This window comes from Oxyura jamaicensis, chromosome 13 (assembly GCF_011077185.1).
Source record: "Oxyura jamaicensis isolate SHBP4307 breed ruddy duck chromosome 13, BPBGC_Ojam_1.0, whole genome shotgun sequence".
NCBI lineage: Eukaryota > Metazoa > Chordata > Aves > Anseriformes > Anatidae > Oxyura > Oxyura jamaicensis.
The window spans coordinates 8,417,384-8,435,733 of NC_048905.1; the positions used below are offsets into that span (position 1 = coordinate 8,417,384).

The 18,350-nt window shown below is 58.8% G+C and overlaps 2 protein-coding genes across 2 annotated transcripts in view; both read left to right on the forward strand.

Annotated features, from left to right (window-relative positions):
- The first annotated feature begins 273 nt into the window (after positions 1-273).
- Positions 274-17,592, forward strand: SLC4A9 (solute carrier family 4 member 9). Its single transcript, XM_035339014.1, has 22 exons — positions 274-900; positions 2,628-2,788; positions 2,999-3,148; positions 3,353-3,414; positions 3,865-4,022; positions 5,948-6,035; positions 6,308-6,462; positions 6,738-6,854; positions 7,113-7,287; positions 7,984-8,117; positions 8,243-8,514; positions 10,011-10,072; positions 10,192-10,374; positions 10,513-10,626; positions 12,014-12,175; positions 13,090-13,268; positions 13,678-13,750; positions 14,690-14,758; positions 15,929-16,102; positions 16,259-16,414; positions 16,815-16,890; positions 17,437-17,592. Exons 1-21 carry the CDS (start codon positions 623-625, stop codon positions 16,863-16,865), a joined length of 2,973 nt encoding a protein of 990 aa, XP_035194905.1. The 5' UTR covers positions 274-622; the 3' UTR covers positions 16,866-16,890; positions 17,437-17,592.
- LOC118173971 (ankyrin repeat and KH domain-containing protein 1-like) overlaps positions 17,077-18,350 on the forward strand; it is a 116,048-nt gene continuing 114,774 nt past the window's right edge. Inside the window, exon 1 of the mRNA XM_035338943.1 lies at positions 17,077-17,130. Within this exon, the coding sequence (XP_035194834.1) occupies positions 17,077-17,130 (54 nt within the window). The remainder of the gene's footprint in view (positions 17,131-18,350) is intronic.

Consider the following 18,350-nt stretch of genomic DNA (forward strand, 5'->3'; position numbering starts at 1 on the left):
ATGTGCTCCCTCCTCCCACACACTGTGGGGAGAGTGGGCAAGGGCTGCCTGGCACATGCACCCCTACTGCCATTGGCTTCGCGGGGTTGGCCTTGCTGTGTGCTCTCCAGAGTCCACTGAGGTTTGGGAGGGTGCAGGAGTGCTTGTAGACAAGCTGCTTCCTCCAAAAACACATGTAGAGTTTTGTGGTTGGTCTAGGAGGCAGATGTGGGTGGTGGGTTCTGACATTTAACCAGGAAAGCCCTATTTCATCCTCACTGCAGCAATCACAGTCATCATGATGGTTATCTGGCTCATGTCATTGTCCCCAGCATCAAGCGAGGTGGGTAAGAATGTCACCCACAAGCCCAGGTTTAAAGCAGCTGGTGGCAGACCTGGGGTCCCCAGGTCTCTTGCCCAGGTTGGTGACTAGGAGCAGTGGGAGCCAGAGACACCATGGTTTTCAGGGCTGGCCACTGTATTTTGATAATGCTGTTTGGGGTTTGGCTCCTGGCTGTTAGTCTGTGGCCAGTTTGAACTGGTTCACAGCTTTTATAAGGGTGAGATGAGCAAGATGCCAGCAGCTCCAGAAGAGTGAGCAACCAGCAACACTGGTGCGCGTGGCTCCCAGTCGCTGGTCACAATGACAGACCAAGTGCCTGGGCCAGCCAGCGCAGCTCCGCAGGCAGCAGATGCCCACTCACAGCTCAGGCAAGAAGACACCCCGAGCAGCAGCTCCGATGTCCTCTACCCAGTGGCCAGCCGCAGCATCTTTGCCTCAAGCATCACCTCAGCAGCAGAGCGAGTCCGTGCCATCCTGCAACAGGAAGAGGTGGGGGACAGAAAGTGTCCACTGCTGTTCATCCAGCTCAATGAGCTGCTCAGCACCCCGGAAGGCCTGGAGTGGAAAGAGACGGCCAGGTAGGCACTCATGCTGTGGTCAGGCCAGCTGGTGGTGGTGCTTGGGGAACCCAGGGTGAAATGGTCTTTAAACTACTAGGTGCTCCAGCAGTGCTGAGCTGTCTGCTGGGCAAGTCTCCTGCCTTACTCTGGCATGTAATGGTTCCTCAACAATAGGGATGCTCAATTTGCTCTCCTCCCTCCAGTGCCCATGCTGTGTCTTCCAGGAAATTCTTCTTCCTAATTTCGAGTGACTCATTTCATCTGAAAGTTTCCACCACCCGTGAGGACACAGTGTCAGGCAAGGTGCAGACAGTGACCCTGCCTTTGCACAGTGCTGACACATATATTTCCTTAGTTCTGCTTCTGCATTTGCTGCCTCTCCAAGGCCTCAGCATCTATGCTGCAAGCTGGTGATGGGACAGTGCTTCGTTGCTCACTGCCTTTCAGCACTGGCCCAGCACAGCTGAAGCTGAAGCAGAACTGAAAGCATAGCAGCAAGATCACTGTGGGAAAATGGGGAAAGTAGGTTTCATAGAAGAGCTGGGGAGAAGGATGTACCCTGCAGTGCACTGGCAGCAGGGGCAAAGCCTGGGTGCAGACCATGAGCCGTCCAGCAACACTGGGCAGCTCTTCCCAAGAAGTGCATGCGACCTTCCCAGAAACTGCTGGTGAAAATGAGGGTGTGCTGCTCTCCTCAAAAATTCTGGGATGGCATGGAGGAGTTGGATCTCAGCCCAGCAGGAGGGCTAGGCCTGTGGCTGTGATCCCTGTGCACACAACCTGGATGCCTGGGAGACAATTTGATTTCTTTTCTAGAGTATGGAAGAAAGGGCTGGAAAAATGTTTTGGCCATAGGGCAGCACTGCCAGGGTGGAACTAGGACATAGGGAGAAAGAAGGAGCAGGATCTGGAAATGGCTCAGATGCCTGAGGCAGCAGGAGTCAGAAACAACCCGAGGGTGAGAGCTGGGAGTGGAGGAGTAGATGGAGCTCAGGGCTGGCTGGGTCACCTCAGGCCAGGGAGGGAGGATGGGACCCTGGGGCAGAGGCAGCAGGGGAGAGGAGCCAGGGCCAGCTGGTGTTGGGTAGGAGCGTGGCCAGGATGTGTCCCCTCGCCATGCCACCCCTGGGGTGTGTGCAAAAGGGGGCTCTGGCAGCAGCGGGCCTGCTGCAGGGGCCAGAGGGTATGGAGGGAAAGCGGGTGCCACTGCCCCAGAGCCAAAAGTCGGTGTGCTGGGGACTCTCCTCCGTACTCAGCCGTCCTCTGCCAGCATGGCTGTGCCCCAGGCTCCGCCTCAGCCAGCATGGGCCTCCCTTGGGCCTGCCTGGAGGAACAGCCAGCGCTGGGCCTGCAGCACTCTGCTGGGCACGCACCGTGCCGCATGCTGGTGGGACAAAGGGAAGCTCTGTGTGTGCTGGTCTGCAAATACTTGGCACGGCCTGTTCAGGGTAAATGCCTCAAAACACGTCTCTTCTGACTTCCAGCAAGCACTGCTAGCTATAGGGATGGGTGAAATTCCTCTGGGCAGGAACTCAGAGCAAGGTGTGAGGTGGCAGGGGCAGGGATGTACCTGCCTGGGTTGCTCCTGCCACCAGCCACCCAAACTGCCAGCCCCGGGCCCCAAAACCCCATCCTACCTGGCCTAGCCCTATGCTGAGATCAGGGATCTGCAGCTCCTGCTGCTGGGCACTGGACACCAGAGCAGCCCACTTCATGCCACTGACCCTGTAATTCTTCCTGGGTAGGTGGATAAAGTTCGAGGAGAAGGTGGAGGACGGAGGGGAGCGCTGGAGCATGCCCCATATCCCAGCCCTCCCCCTACACAGCCTCTTCGAGCTGAGGACATGCCTGCAGAAAGGGACAGTGCTCCTGGATCTGGATGCCCACAGTGTCAAGGAAATAATTGGTACGTGGGAAATGTAAAGGTCACCTCACAGGATGAGCTTCCTCTGGGAGCGGGGCCAAGCCACCAGGAGATCCCTAACTTAAAGCAGTGACACAGGATTGCTGGGCATCCAAAGTGGCTCTGCCAGGCCAGCAAAGGGGGCTTTCCTCTGGCAGAGCCCCATGGCTGGGCAGTGTGGGGAGCTAAGCAATTCCCCTGTCCTTGTTGCAGACAAGGCGCTTTGCAGGCAGCCCAATGACTGGGTGCTGCAGCCTGAGCTGAAGGACCGCCTGGCAGCTCTGCTGCTCCTCCAGCCGCGGCACCAAGCCACCAAATCCCCACTGCTGGCGCTCGCTGACCTCGGCCTCAGTCCCTGCAGAGGTATGCCTGGCACCTGGCTGTGCCGGTGCTGGGAGCTGAGCCACTCGCGGCCCAGCCCCGGCTGGTGAATTGGGACACCACCATCCCTCCTGCTGTGTCTCTGCTGCCTCTGGGCCACCTACCTGGGGCAATACATATGCTAAGCTTTCGCTTGCACATGTATTTTGCTGCTTCTCTTTTTTTTTTTTCTTTTTTTTTCCTCAGGGAAGGCCAAAAACTGCTCTCAGCCCAGAGCCCAGCTCTCAGAAACACCTCTCAAGGAGCAGGTAAGGCAGGAGAGGAGGCAGGAGGGATCCGGGATCAGAGTCTCTGTGGAAGTAATCGATTTTTCCAAGCAATGGATGCATTTCTTGGCCTCAAACCCAAAGTGGGCTGAAAAATTCTGTCCACTAATGGCATTACTGTTACTGGATAGGCCTGTGTTTGTCACTGCAGAGCCAAGTCTTCCTGATGTGTCATCTCTGAGGGAGGCAGGGAGTCCCCAGGCCATGATGCCCCAAGGAGATGGCCAGACAGGTGCATAGTGCAGCTGACAAGGCTGGCAGCTGGAAGTGCTGCAGCAGCTTGGTTTCATTGCAAGAAGTTCCCTGGCCCCTGGACAGCCACCACATCATGAGTTCCAGCTGCTGAGCAGAGAGGGAAAGCAGCTGCCTTAGATATGACAGTGCTGTGGCAGGTGTCATCCTACATGGACTTTCCTTTCCATGTCATTTCAGCTGAGAAACCGATTTAAGAAGAAGCTCCCACCAGGGGCCGAAGTTGCCAACGTTATGGTTGGTGAAGTTGACTTCCTGAAGAAGCCATTCACCGTTTTTGTTCGTTTAAGGGAGGTGGTGGCACTTGGCTCACTGACTGAAGTTGCTCTCCCCAGCAGGTAACTGGAGCTTGGCTGGCGGCCCTTTGCTGGTCACACAAGCCCCTTTTCCAGCCCTGTAGTCCCCTCTGTGGTCTGTGTCCCCACTCGCTCCTGCATCCCTCAAGCTCTGGACCATGGAGCACAGAACAACCATTTGAGCTAAGCACCCATGACTAGACTTACCTGGTAAAAGCCAAGGGGAAGACACCCAAAGCCACACAAAGAGCCTGCGCACAGTCCCAGAACCCTGACTCACTGCCTGACTCCAGCTTTCCAGAGTCCCTCAGGAGCTCAGTTCACTGCAGCTGGGAAGTGCTGAGAGCAGAGTGTCAGCAGCTGCTAGGCAGGCTGAGGGGACGGACCCCTGTGTTGTCCCCACCTGAACTCTGCTAGGAACTGAACTCCAGACCCTCCTCCATAGGAGGGTCTGGATGCACTCAGCTTACTCCCCAGGAGCATCAGTGCTCGAGGCTGGAAAGGGATGCAGATTTTGGGGAGCCTCTCTCTTTCCAGCCAGGCTGGCCTGACGGATGCTTTTCAGAGCAGCGGGGTGTCTCTTGCTTTAGTACGGGGCATTGTCAGCATAGAGGGAGAGGAGCGGGTGCAAGAGATGTTTTGCCATGGTTGCAGAGTGTATCATTTGAAGCTGTAACAGGGAAGTTCCAGTGTGTCCCTCTGACTTCCTTAGGAAGCATACTGGAGAGACAGACAGGGATCTGGAGGAACATTGCCACCTCCTGGTCACTGCAGCCAGAGCATTCAGAGGATGAACAGAAGCAGGACATTCACCTCCTGTAGGTCTCCTTGCTGGGAATCGTGTGGTTTGAGGTCGAGGCATATCCCCATGGAGCACTGCTGTGTGTCTTTATATGGCTGATAACAACACTTTTCCACATAGTTCTAAATGGCCCTTTTTCCTCTCTGGGCCCGAATGGGAGCAAGAGAGTTTGTCCCTACCCATCTCAGTACCCTTAATGCCATTCCCCTTTGCCTGCCACTCTGAGCTGCCATGTGGATGCAGCCGACATACCGGAGCTACTGACCCACCAGTTTCATCTCTAGGATTTTATCTGTCTGGTTTTCCCATTGTCTCTATGCACACACATATGTGAATGAAATCCCGGGCAGCTGCTGCTCTGTACTGCTTTCCTCTCCTTCCTACCACATGGAGCAGGGTCTGGGAGGCTTCAAGCACTGACATTGCACATCAGGGCTGGAGCAGGCTCTTTTCAGCCACATTCAGCCCTGCTCATGCTGTTAGAATAGTTCCCCTGTCCCATTTCTGGATGTTGATCTGGGTCTGATCACTGTAACCACTCTGCAACCTCTGTGTATCGTGACAGTAACAGATTTCTGCAGTCTTGGAAAAAAAGTGGGGGACTTGGTTAAATATTTGGACAGGCTGTCCCTCTGTACACTTTATATTGCAGCTTTCCATGAGGTGTGGGATTTTAGCCATATTTCTTCAAGGGCTCTGAGCCCTTTGCATTCTCTTCCTATGTCCATGCAGTCCTATCAAACCTTGCTTCCCACGCAGCTAGCAAGCTCTCCTTCCTGATGGTAATGCTCCTGTGAGCAACATCCCCATGAGCTTGAACCCACACGTCAAGCACCTGACTCTTCCTGTGCCCCAAAGAGCTGCCTCCCACACCAGTCAGCCCTGTCTCTGCAGACCTTGGGGTCTCGGTGCCCTGTGGTCTCCTGGTTTCTATGCACTGGGCAGCAAGTGTGTGTCCTGTCTTCTGCCCACCCCCAGCTTCCTGCTTGGGGTAGACACCCACCTCCCCATGTGCAGGGGAAACTGCCTGGCATCAGCAGTCCCTCAAGCTCGCAGAGCCTTTGTCACTGGGATCCCAGCAGCACAGTGGCTCGCCCTCAGAAGCAGCTCCCCCAGGAGAAGTTGCTTGTACAGGGATGTTCACGGGTTGCTGTCTTGTCCATAGGTTTCTTTTCATTCTGCTGGGCCCCCATGCCAAAGCGAAAGCCTATCATGAGATCGGAAGGGCCATGGCCACGCTGCTGACAGATGAGGTAAGCCTGATGCAGCAGTTGTTCTGAGCACTCAGGGTGGAACGGGGCTGAGCTGAGGATACCAAGACTCCTCTGCAGGCTGCAGTGTGAGAAGCAGAGGACAGAACAGGCTGGCAGCTTCCATTGCCTAGGATAAGAAAAAGATTTTGGCTTGGTGTGTAGGATCTAGGCACACCCATTGTAACGAAGTGTATGGGTGCTTTCCTGGCTGGGAGGCTGGGGGAATAGCTGAATGCAGGGTTTTACAGCTAATCCACTGTACATCACCACAGCTCTTCCAAAGGGTTGCCCTGCAGGCTATGAACCAAGAGGACATCACTGCAGGAATTGATGTGTTTCTGGATGAGCTGACCGTGCTTCCTCCTGGGAAATGGGATGCCAGTGCCCGAATTCCTCCACCAAGCTGTTTGCCATCTCCGCATAAGAGGTATCCTGGGGGAAGATCTGCAGCAAAATATCTCTGCTGCAAGCCTCTGATGCTGAAATCTGGGTCTCTAAGGGGATGAAGTCACCCAGGAGCCAGTCTTTGCCAGTGAAGTCCTCCTAGCCAAGCCCCTTCACATCTCCCTACAGGAGGCCCTGCCTACAACCCTCTTCCCTCTCCAACCTTCCTGTCCCCTCGTAGCCTCTCCTAGATGCATCGGTGTTCTGAGGGCTCTGGTCTGTAGCCTACCTGCTCAGGCTTCCCTGGCTCTGCCTCAGGATCTCCATGCACCTGCGGGAGTGGAAATCTCATTGCAATGGGAGCACAGCAGCTGCTGAGGACAGACCTGGCCTGGGCCACCTGCACTTCAGTGAGGAGCTGGAGAGGACAGGGAGGTGAGTGCATGGACAGACAGGCGTCAGCCGCTCCCCTTGCCATGGAGCAGGGGGAGGCCATGCCTTCGCCTGCTCCATCAGCCCTAGCTCAGCTGGGCAGTTCAAAGGTCCTCCCCAGTGAGTCTGCCAGAGCCACCACCTCCAAACTCTGCTGGCTGGTAGCTCCAAGGGAAGGGACCAGCAGCTCTCTGGTGGGGCTCTGGCCATCAGGAGAGAGTGCTCTGAGACCTCTTTCCTCTCACAACCTTCTGGCTGTAGGCTCTTTGGGGGGCTGTTCCGAGACATCCGGAGGAAGGCACCTTGGTACAGGAGTGATTTCTCTGATGCCCTGCACATTCAGTGCCTCTCAGCAGTTCTCTACATCTACCTGGCAACTGTCACCAATGCCATCACCTTTGGGGGCATGCTGGGGGACGCAACAGCCAACATGCAGGTCAGTGTGCTCACGGGGTGCCAAGCTGGGTGTGAACCATGCCACAGGGTAGGCACATGGGGCTTGCCTGGCAATGAGTGTCCTCAGGGCAGGGCTGCCAGGGGAAGCACAACACAAACCTCCCTGCTCATGCACCAGTATTGTCTTTGGACAATAGTTTGCCCTTCCCTGGCCTTCCCAGGGCTCCAGTGCCAAGCTAGGGCCCCACACTCTGGGGCTTCCCCTGCTCCCCAGGAAGGATGAGGGATGGCATCTGCCTCAAGACACAGCCTGCAGGTGCAGATGGGGCTGGTGGTGTTCTGGTGTGCTGCCCCACAGCAGGCTCAGGGAAGCTGCAGGCCCTGGTCAGTCTTGCTTCTGCAGCTGTATCCCCATGCCGTGTCAGGACCTGGTCCCATAATGGGCTGGCTCTGGTGACAGCTTGAGGATAAACCCAGGGGTGCTCCCTGAGTAATGTCTCCTCACACCTGCAGCCAGTACCAGCCCCAGTACCTAGCACCAGCAGCACCAGCAATGCCAAGCCCACATGCCCTGCCTTCCCCTCCTTCCTTGCCTGCGGGGCTGTCAGCCTGGAACCTGCCCTTCCATTGTCCTTCATCAGGCTGACAGCAAGGAGCATTCAGGCAGCCATGTGAAGCCCATCCCCCTGTCTCCACTGCATACCCGGTCACAGCACCCCATCTATTTGCATTGCAGGGCGTGCTGGAGAGCTTCCTGGGCACCGCTTTTGCTGGCTCCATTTTCTGCCTCTTTTCCGGCCAGCCCCTGACCATCTTGAGTAGCACTGGTCCTGTGCTGGTCTTCGAGCGCCTCCTCTTCTCCTTCAGCGAGTAAGGACTGTGCCGAGGGGGGCTCCTCAGGTGACATCCCCTTGCTGCCACCATCCCCTGGCCAGGCATGGGCTACCTTCGTGTTTCTGTGCTGTACTGAGGAGCTGGGTCACCCTTCCCACTAGGGACTACAGCCTCGACTACCTGGAGTTTCGCCTCTGGATCGGGCTCTGGGTGGCCTTTTTCGGCTTGGTCTTGGTGGCCACCGAAGCAAGCCACCTGGTGCAGTATTTCACCCGCTTCACTGAGGAAGGCTTCTGTGCTCTCATCAGCCTGATATTCATCTATGACGCCCTGAAGAAGATGCTGAGCCTGGCAGAAGCCTTCCCCATCAACTGGCAGTACCGAACTGATGATGTGACCTTGTACAGCTGCTCCTGCAACTTGTCCAGCCCAGGTAAGCCCAGGCTGCCTGGTGCAGCTCCTGGTCTGTGCAGCCCGCACAGCTCCCAGGCTGGCGGCTTGGGGTGGCTGTGGGGCAGTGTCGCACTGGTGGGCAGTGCCCTGGCTGTGTATGTGGGGCTGTACCTTCACTGGGGCCTCATGGCTGTGGCAGAGCCCCAGCCCAGCAGCCTCAATGTTTTCTGCTGCGGGCTGTTCTCCACCAGCCTGTCTCAGAGCAGGAACAAGGGAGGCGATGAAGGTGGGCACAGCGTGTCCCAGGCACCACAGAGCGTGGCCCTGCCTTGTCCAGGCCCTGTCTGTCCAGGGGCTAAGTTTGGCCCTGAGGAGCGCTGTGGTCCCCAAGGAAGATGAGGGCTGTCTGGCTCAAGGATGCCTCACAGCCAGAGGGGGGGAGGCTTCTCAGTCCCATGTGCTGGCTGTGCCCCTCAACCAGGGCATGTGTGGTCAGGAGCTGTCCCAGGGCATCCCCGCAGCTTGCTCTGGTGTAGACACAAGAGTGAGCAGCCAGCTGCATGGAAATGTCACCTCATTCTGCCTCTTTGTCTGGTCTGGGCCAGCCCTTTCCCGATGGGATATGGGAACTACCTTCCTGACTCTGGTGACAGCCCCACTGACACTACCCCTGTCCCATGCCAGGGACCCCTGCTGAGCCCCTCTGTGACCTGTGGCTGGAATCAGGGCAGAGACCCCATCCATCCAACCCCTCATTGAATCTGTGGTCTCCTCGGTTGGAGTGCCCCGATGAGCACAGCCCAGCTCTTGCAGCTTGGGCATGGGGGAAGCTGGCCACTGGAGGTGGGGGGCCCAGCAGCACCAGGGCAGGCTTTCTCTGCAGGTTATAATCTGCTCTATAAGTCAGAGGGGGTTTCATGGGGTCTGAATGAGATGTGTCTCCAGTGACATGGAGATCACCACATCTGCAGGATCACCATGGCAGTGAGCCATGGCATTGTGTACCAAAAGCATCAATGCTGAGCAGAGCTCAGTGCTGCTCTTGCCTCTGAGTGTGATGATGTTTCAGCCAAGCCCTTTCCAAGCCTTTACAACCCCAAAGGCAGACCTTTGGGCTGGAAAACGTCACTTGGAATGACTGAAGTTTCGCACACTTCAGGACAGCTGGAAATGGGCTGTGGGAAGAGCTGGGGAAGGACTATTGGCAGTGAGGAGGCAACACTGAAGAGCTGGAAGAACGTGAGGAAGCCTTGCAGGGTCTGCGAGGGGCTGGACCAGGGATGCATCCTGTACAACTTGGCTCCAGCCCCTCCTGCACTCCCATGCATCAGCCCTGGCCTGATGCCACACAGAGCACACAGCTGCAGATCAGGCTCTCCCTCTGCTGCCTGGAGACATTTCCAGGCCTCAGGGGTCCCACACGGCCCTGCCTGGGCAGCCAGACCAGCTCAGAACCCCCTGGGAATGCAACAGCAGTGGGGTCCTGGCTGCTCCAAGCCCAGCCCCAGGGCACTGACTCCCACCACTCTCCCACAGGCCACGTCTCTGCAGGGAATGACACCGACACACCGCTCCCTTCGCCCACAGCCCTGCAGCAGGTACGGACCCTTCTCCCCAGGGGGGACACAGAGTGCAGGGCTGCCCGCCCTGGCCCTCGGGCTCCAGGTGCCCGCATCCTTGCCCCCTTTCCTCCTGCTCCCTCCCTGCATCCCCACAGCCTCCCGCAGCCCCCGCCTGGCTGAGCCGGGCCCAGTGCCTGAGTCGAGGAGGGCAGCTCCTGGGGGCCAGCTGCCAGTACGTGCCCGACGTCACCCTCCTGTCCTTCCTGCTCTTCGGGGGCACCTTCCTCTGCTGCACGGTGCTCAAGCACTTCAAGAGCAGCCGCTACTTTCCCACAGGGGTAAGTGGCTCCCAGCCGCCCAGCTGGGGCTGGCCCTGCCATGTTTCTGGGGTGCACGGATGGTCCCCCCCACTGCAGCTGCTTGGGGATGGTCCCCAGCCAGCCCAGGCAAAAGCCTCCCTGTCTGCGGCATTGCAGCTTCGGAAGCTGGTGAGCGACTTCTCCATCATCCTGGCCATCCTCATCTTCTGTGCCATCGACCTGGCCCTTGGCCTGGAGACCCCCAAGCTCCTTGTTCCCAGCGAGCTGAAGGTGACTGGCGGGTGGGGAGTTGGCAGCACTTTCAAAGAGGCGCACACAGGGCAGGGGCTGTGGGCCCTGCCTGGCCTTTTGAGCACACGGCGCTGCCCAGGCACCGCTGGATGGGAGAAGACACCAGGGCAGGGGGCTGCTGCAGCTTGTGCAAGGTCTCAGCCTGGAGGAGGGAGGATCTGTAGAAGAATGGAGCCTTTGCTACAACTTGCTTGCTCCAGGCCAGCCCAGGCATGTCCCACGCACACCACGGGTGCTTGAGGGCTCGCCCTTGCTGGCAGGAGCCTGCTAGTTCATCTTCCCAGCGTGTCAACTGTCTCCAGCATTGTCTCACAAATCAAGGGGAGAGGAGAAGGGGCTGCCCAGAGGAGCTGGCATCCCTCCTCCATGGGAAGCGGGTGTAGCCCACCCAGCCCCGGTGTATTGCAGGGAGCGCAGTCCCTACGGACAACAGGAGAACCGGCTGGAGCAGCAAACATTGGCGTGCCAAACCCACTCTGGCCAGCTGGGGAGCCTGGATGCCCAAGGACTGTGGGGATTTGCCATGCCAGTGCCTCCAGGAGCTCACCTCTTTACCTCTACCCGCAAACAGCCTGGCTGGGCTTAGTGCCCCAGTCCATCTCCCCCAAGTCCCACCGTGCTATCAGGCTGATGTGCTGGTGCTGGGCACTGCAAGCTTTGTCAGCCATCAGGTCTGCATCCTCTGTGGAGACCGTCTCACATTGCTGCTGGTGTCTTTCCCATCAGTGTGGTCTGGGTGGAAATGCAGGACAGATTGTTGGCATGGCTGTCCTCCTGTAGCCCTTCAGCCCTCTATCAGTGTAGGTTCCTCCCCTGCGTACAAGGGGTTGAGCTGCAGCCGATCCTGTGGTCTGTAAATAATCTGGCCCAGTCGTGCTCACGCGGGACAACCACCTCATGCTACAGCTCATGCTGGAGCTGGAGGCACGAGCTCAAGCCTGGGCTTGGGCTCCCCACCCTGGGTGTGGAGAGGGATTGGCAGCACTAAGGAGCAGGCTCAGCCTCTTCATGAGCTGGACTGTCGCCCACGTGTGCTGCCACCTCCTGCGAGGGCCTTGGGCACTCGTGGCTCACTGTCATCAAACTTGCAATATCTCCCCTTCTACCCACCACTTAGCTGCTGCCCCCACAGCTTGTGTCCCAGGAGGGCACGTGCTACTCTAGGTGTGCCCGGCTCCTGGCACTCGCTCGTGGTGCCTGCTCAGACGGAGCCAGGGTGTCCTTGTAGGGCAGCTGGGTGAGTCACGCTACCCAGGAGGGAACATCCGCAGGTACCCATGTTACTCCAGCTCGGGCACCTATGGGCTGGTCTCTTCACCCTGCTGTGGCATCACGTCAACTAGCACAATCCTTTTGCCTTCCGTAGCCCACGAACCCCACACGGGGTTGGATTGTCCTCCCCTTTGGAGCCAACCCCTGGTGGGTGTGCCTGGCAGCCGCAGTGCCCGCCATCCTCGTCACCATCCTCATTTTCATGGACCAGCAGATCACGGCTGTCATCCTTAACCGCAAGGAGTACAAGCTGAAGGTGAGTGGGGGCCAGAGGATGGGCAGGGGCTGGCTGGGGTGCCGGCCGTGGACGGGGAGCACCCTGCTTACCCCACGTGTGAGCCCTGGGGCAAGCTGGGCAGCCAGGGCAGAGCTGCACACCTAACTGTGGCCAGGTCCCGTGCTGGGCACTGCAGCTCCTCTGAGGCTGTCGGGGAGATGTCTCCTTACACGCAGCACCTTTGCTTAACCGATGTGGGTGCTCAGAAGGAGCTGGCTGGTCGGCTGCTGCCAGGCCTGGGTACCTGCATCCTTCGGGCAGCCGATCGAGCCCTTTCTGAAGCCAGACACCGAGGACTGAGGGTTTCCAGTCTGTGGGCCTGACCGCTGGGGACAGGAGCACCAGGCAGGGCTGCCTGGCACCCACGATGGCAGTGCCAATGTCTCTGCTGACTTCTGCAAGACTGAGCCCTCGCTAGGCAGGAGGCGATGGGGTTTGCAGTGTCAGGGGTCTTGGTCCTCTCACCAGCTCTGGGGCTGCCACTGAGCCTCTCCCTCTGCTGACGTTGCCAGCCCACGCCTCTGTCACCCACCGCAGGAGGGGCAGGCAGCAGGACTTGGTGGGGGCCGGCCACCAGGGAGGTGCACCAGTGTGGAACCATTGCAGGGACAGCCAGCTAGGGGACAAGGACATCTTCCACACAGCTCCACAGGGCCAAGGGACAATGATCACAGCAGAGCCAGTCAGGCTGCCCCCTCACTGGCTTCGCACATGGCACATCCCTGCCTTCCTACCATGGACAGGCACCCGCCCTGCTGGCCAGTGGGGACAGCCCCCGGGCCTGTCATCCTCTGGGACAGCGTCTTGCCCCCTGTGCCCTGTGAGAGCCCTCCAGCCCCATGGTGCTGCCACGGTCCACAGCTCACCCCCGGCCCTGCCCTCCCTCGTTGCAGAAAGGGGCAGGCTTTCACCTGGACCTCCTCTGCGTCTCCCTCCTGATGATCGTCACCTCCGTGACGGGCCTCCCCTGGTATGTGTCGGCCACCGTCATCTCCTTGGCACACATGGACAGCCTCAGGAAGGAGAGCACAACCTCAGCTCCAGGAGAGCAACCCGAGTTCCTGGGCATCCGGTATGGTCTGAGCTCGACCCCCACAGCACCCCCGTTCTGGGTGGCTCCCATGTCCCTCCTGCCTGTGGCTGCAGCGCCAGGGGACAGGCAGGTACCCACAGCAGTCAGCAGAGCTGGCACCATGCCCCAGCTTTGGGGCTGCTCGTGTGTCCAGGGGGAAGCCCCTGATCCCCCCAGGATGGGCTCTCAGCAGTGCCTGCTGAGGCTCGGTGGCTGGGTGAGGCTCCTCAAAGCCCAGGGGTGCTGCTGTGTGCCGCCCCCACGTGCTGCCACCACCAGCAAAAATGAAAAAGCCTCTGCAGAGACCCAGTGGAAGCTGGGGCACTGCTGTGCCTTGGGGGGCAGGCGGGGGCTGTGGGTGCCTGAGAGAGCCCCGAGCCTCCTGTGACACATGTGCCACCGCCTGCAGGGAGCAGAGGCTGACCGGGTTGGCAGTCTTCATCCTCACAGGAGTCTCCGTCTTTATGGCACCCATTCTCAAGGTATGGAAAGCAGCTTCTGGTTTTGGCCTCCAAGGGTTTTTGCCTCTTTGTGAAGTAGGTGAGGAGTGGTTGCATCCAGCAAGGCCAGGGCCGTGGGCTGGTGGTTCCCAAACCCCTCCAGCTGCAGCCATCCCCGTCTGGTCGAGCTGGCGCAGGGAAACCTAGCCAACAGTGAGAAGGCGCTCTGCCAGGGAAGGGGAGGGGAAAGGGGGGAATCATACTCTCCAGTGACCCTTCCATCACACCAGTAAAGCTGACCCAAACCCCAGGCACCCCCACAATCCCACTGGGATCCCATGGGGAGCAGAAAGTGACTCCCAGCTCCCTCCTTGCCTGAATGGGCTCGGGGAGAAAAGCAGACCGTGCTGAGCAACGCAGATGGCAGGAATCTGACAGCACAGCGTGGAAATGCGGCTGTGAGAGAGAAGGTAAACATGGAAGCACCCCAGGGGTGGCAGGACCCTGCTCTGCTCTGCCCAGCTCCTCTCCTTTGCTGGTACCAGCCAGGGGATAGCTCAGGGCATGCCAGGTCCTGGTGCCATTTCACAGAGCTGCCCGCTCAGTTATGGCCCTTAGTCACCCATCCCAGCTCAAAACCTGCCTTTGCTTTGCCAGCCACACTGCGATTTATAAATCTTAAGCCATAAGACACATCTCCAAGTGGCTTGGTGCCTTATCTCCAGCATCTAGCCATGTGCTAGAACATGAGGACACTCGGTGTGAGTGTCCCCTCCCTGAAGATGGAAATTGGTTGCATCGGTTCCCAGCACAGACGGGAACACATCTAGGCTGCAAAGCCCTTGGATCCATAAGATAAGCAAAAAGACAAGAAATTGTGCTATTAGAAGTGAAGTAAACAAATGTCGTGGCCAAATATACAGACTGTTCTTAAATGAAACAAAGCTTAGTGAGCACAGATCTCACCCTGCTGTTTTCCAGTACATCCCAATGCCGGTGCTGTATGGGGTCTTCCTGCACATGGGGGTGGTGGCTCTGAACAGCATCCAGGTGAGTGGGGCTGCACAAAGCATGCCTCTGGACTGCTCTGGGGAAGCTTCTGGGTACTGTTTTAGGGATAAAGGGGTTTGCTCAATACCAGCTTTTACTTTGCTGCATGGCACAAAGCCTGGATTTTGAATCTGTGCAAGCTGCAGCGCGGCACCGTACCCACAAGCCCAAGGCAGTGGGGCAAAGAGGGGCCTTTAAGGGTCAGAGGAAATGGAAAGAGAGGTATCTGGGATGCTGGGGAGCATAAGCAACTTCTGCACTGGTGGATCAGGTAGTCTGGGAGAAGCAGAGGAGCAGTGGATGGCCCAGACCTGCTCTTCACAGCTGCAGGGGAGCATGTCCCTGTGGCTGCCTGGGAGCTGCAGGCAGTGCAGAGGACCTTGCTGGTCCTTTGACCCTGGCCATACTACTGATCTTCCAACTCCATCCTACTCCTGCAAAACCCTGGGTGGGGAAATCCCCACTCCAGTAATATCTACCCCCTTTTTATTTTTATTTTTTTCCTTTAAATAGTAGTTTTTCCTTGCAATTACCCTGTTCTGGATAAGCTGGGAAACCTCCCTTATCCCTTTGCTTGGGGAATCTGGGGGTGGGGAGGGCTGTGCTGCATTAAATGCAGGGGCAGTTTCCTGCAAGAAGAGAAGAGTCGTCCAGCTCCTGATGAGAACATGATTGCGGGTAGGTGCTGTGAGCTCAGGCTGGGAAGTCAAAGGGTTATTATTTCTTGGTTGCACTTTGGACAAGCTTGAGTTGTTTCCTAATGCTTACCTGGAAAGAGCTTCCCTGGTTTGGAGCAATGTTGTGCCTGGTCTGGCAGCCCTGCTCAGACAAACTCACCTATAACAGATCCCAAGAGCAGCCCTGGTGGCCAGCACAGAATTGCGAGGGCAGAGAGCCTGAGGGCTGAACTGCACAAATAGTGGTAAAAAACATCCTGCCAAACCACAAACTGTGCACCCCTCCTGCCCCCAGCCTGCCCAAAGCGACCCTGTGAGCAGCTGCCTGCCCAGCCTGCCTCAGGGGCAACTCCTGGCACCCCTTTGAGCTAGCTGACAAGCGGTCATGGCAGGGAGGTGGGTGACAGCTGCCTGCAAGCTGGAGGTGTCTACAGTGCCCGGTGTCCCTTCCCTGCACCGTGTATGTGCCAAGTCTGCTGTGCTCTCACTACAGTTTACGGATCGAGTGCGGTTGTTCCTGATGCCAGCCAAGCACCAGCCAGACCTCCTCTACCTCCGCCACGTGCCTCTGCGACGAGTGCACCTCTTCACATTCATCCAGGTTCTGTGCTTAGCTGTGCTCTGGGTCCTCAAGTCCACCGTGGCTGCCATTATCTTCCCAGTGATGGTAAGGCTCACCTGTTAACCAGACAGCACTGCTGGCCCTGCCGGCGTCCAGAGCAAAGCCGCAGACCTACCCAGACTTGCATCCACGTGGGCAGTGCCACACGGTGCCCCCAGCCCTGATTGTGCTGTGCTGACCTGCACTTTTCCCTGGCCCCAGCTGCTAGCCCTGGTGGGGATCCGGAAGGGGCTGGAGTGCATCTTCTCCCTGCACGACCTGAGCTGGCTGGACAGCATCATGCCTGAAACAGGCAGGAAGGAGGCAGAGGGGAAACTGCCCAGGAAGCATGAGAAGGAGGAAAGCGACACTGAGGAGGTGGGTGATATCCTGGGAGCTGTGCTCTTTTGTTGTTGTTCCCACCGATGTTTTGGTGCTGAGGCTGAGCCTGGCCTGGGCAGCATCTGCAGCCCCAAGAGGCAGGTAGAGCCAACAGCCTTGGCACAAGGCAGGGAGCCCAGCTGAAATTGTACCAAAGCCATGAGTGCTTGCATCTGGGAAGCAGCATAGGAGCAGGGACTGCAGCAAAGCCAGCAAAGCTGGGCCACGGGCTCAGCACACACCATGCCACGGGGATGCTCAGTGGTTCATGTGGCAGTCTGGGACAGCCACTGGGTCAGGCTGCCGGCAGCAGCCTGGGTTGGCTCCCCTGGATGCAGCTGCTGCAGCAAGGCTGGGAGCACTGCCAGCCTCATCCCTCCCTCACTTCTCCCTCCAGTCTGAGCTGATGCATCGCCACGGACCAGAGATCAACATCTCCGTGAACTAGGTGTGCAGCTGGGACACAGGGCAAGGTGAGTGACAGAGAACGGGCCTGGGACCACTCTCATTGCTCATCCCCAGCTCAGCAGAGACATGCATGCAGTTATTGCCACGCTGCATTGCAACAGAACCCAAACCTGCCCTCATACTTCACCCTTCCAAGCCAGCGTGTGCTCAAGGGGATTCAGCCCCCGTGGGTGCATCATGCCAGCGTCAGCATGGACTTTGGCAGCACAAAGGCTGGGCTTAGGGACTCAGCAGTGCCCAGCCTGGTCTGGCAAAGACAGTGGGTGCCACAGGACCAGCAGTCACCCTGTTTGCTGCTCACAGCTCCTGGAGCAGGGAGGCCGGGGATGGGGGATCCTGGCTTGCAGAAGAGCTGCTCCTTGCCTCCCCAAGCCCGGCAGACAGTGTTTGGGCAGCCCAGTGCTGCCTCGTTTAGGGAGCATGGGGTGCCCAGTGCTTCCCTCCTTTCCCCTTCAGGTTGGTGGAGCTGGGCCGCGCAGGTGAGGACCTTGCCACACATTTGTCTGTGTTCTCTTTAACAATGCCATTAGCTAATTCCCGTGTGCCACCAGGTGCTTGGAGCAGCCGCATCCCTGGGAGTGGCTCCGTCCATCAGCCAGCCCACAGGCCCCGCTTGGCTCAGTCCCCACCTGGCAGCTCGCGGCCATCAGCACTGACACTACCACCGCCAGCTCACCTCCGATCCCCAGGGGGATCCAGCACAGGGTGGCACCACCAGGCCGCAGAGGTGTCTGCGGCCCTGCCTAAGCCCACGGTGCCTCCTCTGCCTCCTCAGGGACCATGTCACCGCTGTCCCCCCTCCCACCAGCTGCCGCGGGTGCCCCAGGTGAGGCGGGCACAGCTCCGTGGGCTCTGGGTGCCTCTGTGTGGGGCAGCCCGGGCCTGCCCCGCTCAGGCTCCCAGCCAGCAGGCACCAGCGGGGCTGGGCCATGCCCGCCCCCCCCTAAGCACTGCGGTGCCCCTGTGGACGAGGCGGCGGCTCGGGCAGGGTAAGGCTGCTGGGAGCTCCGTGGCACGCCGGTGACGCGGGATTGCAATTTTCCCCTTGATAATTAACGATAATTTGCGTTCGTTTTAATAAACGGCACCGTGACCCTGCGCCATTCGCCTGACTTGGTTCGGGAGGGAAAGCCACGGTTCGCCTCAGGGCGGCCCGGACCGCACCCCGCACCCTGCTCGGGGGGGGGGGGGTTGGGGACAGATCCTGGAGGGGAGAACCTAGACCCAGGCGGGGGGGCGTGGGGAGGTGCAGGGACCAGTCTGCCCCCACGCAGTCCATCCCTAGGGCCTGGGGCAGGAGCCGGGGCAGGGGCAGGGGCGCGGCCCCGGCCCCTCTGAGGGGCCCGCAGGGACGGGCGCGTCCCGGCCCCACGGAACCCGCGCGGTTCTGTCACGGCGGGGGGGGGCCGGGGATATCGGGGGGGGGGGGGGACAGCCGGAGTGACAGCCCGCTCGGCCAATCGCG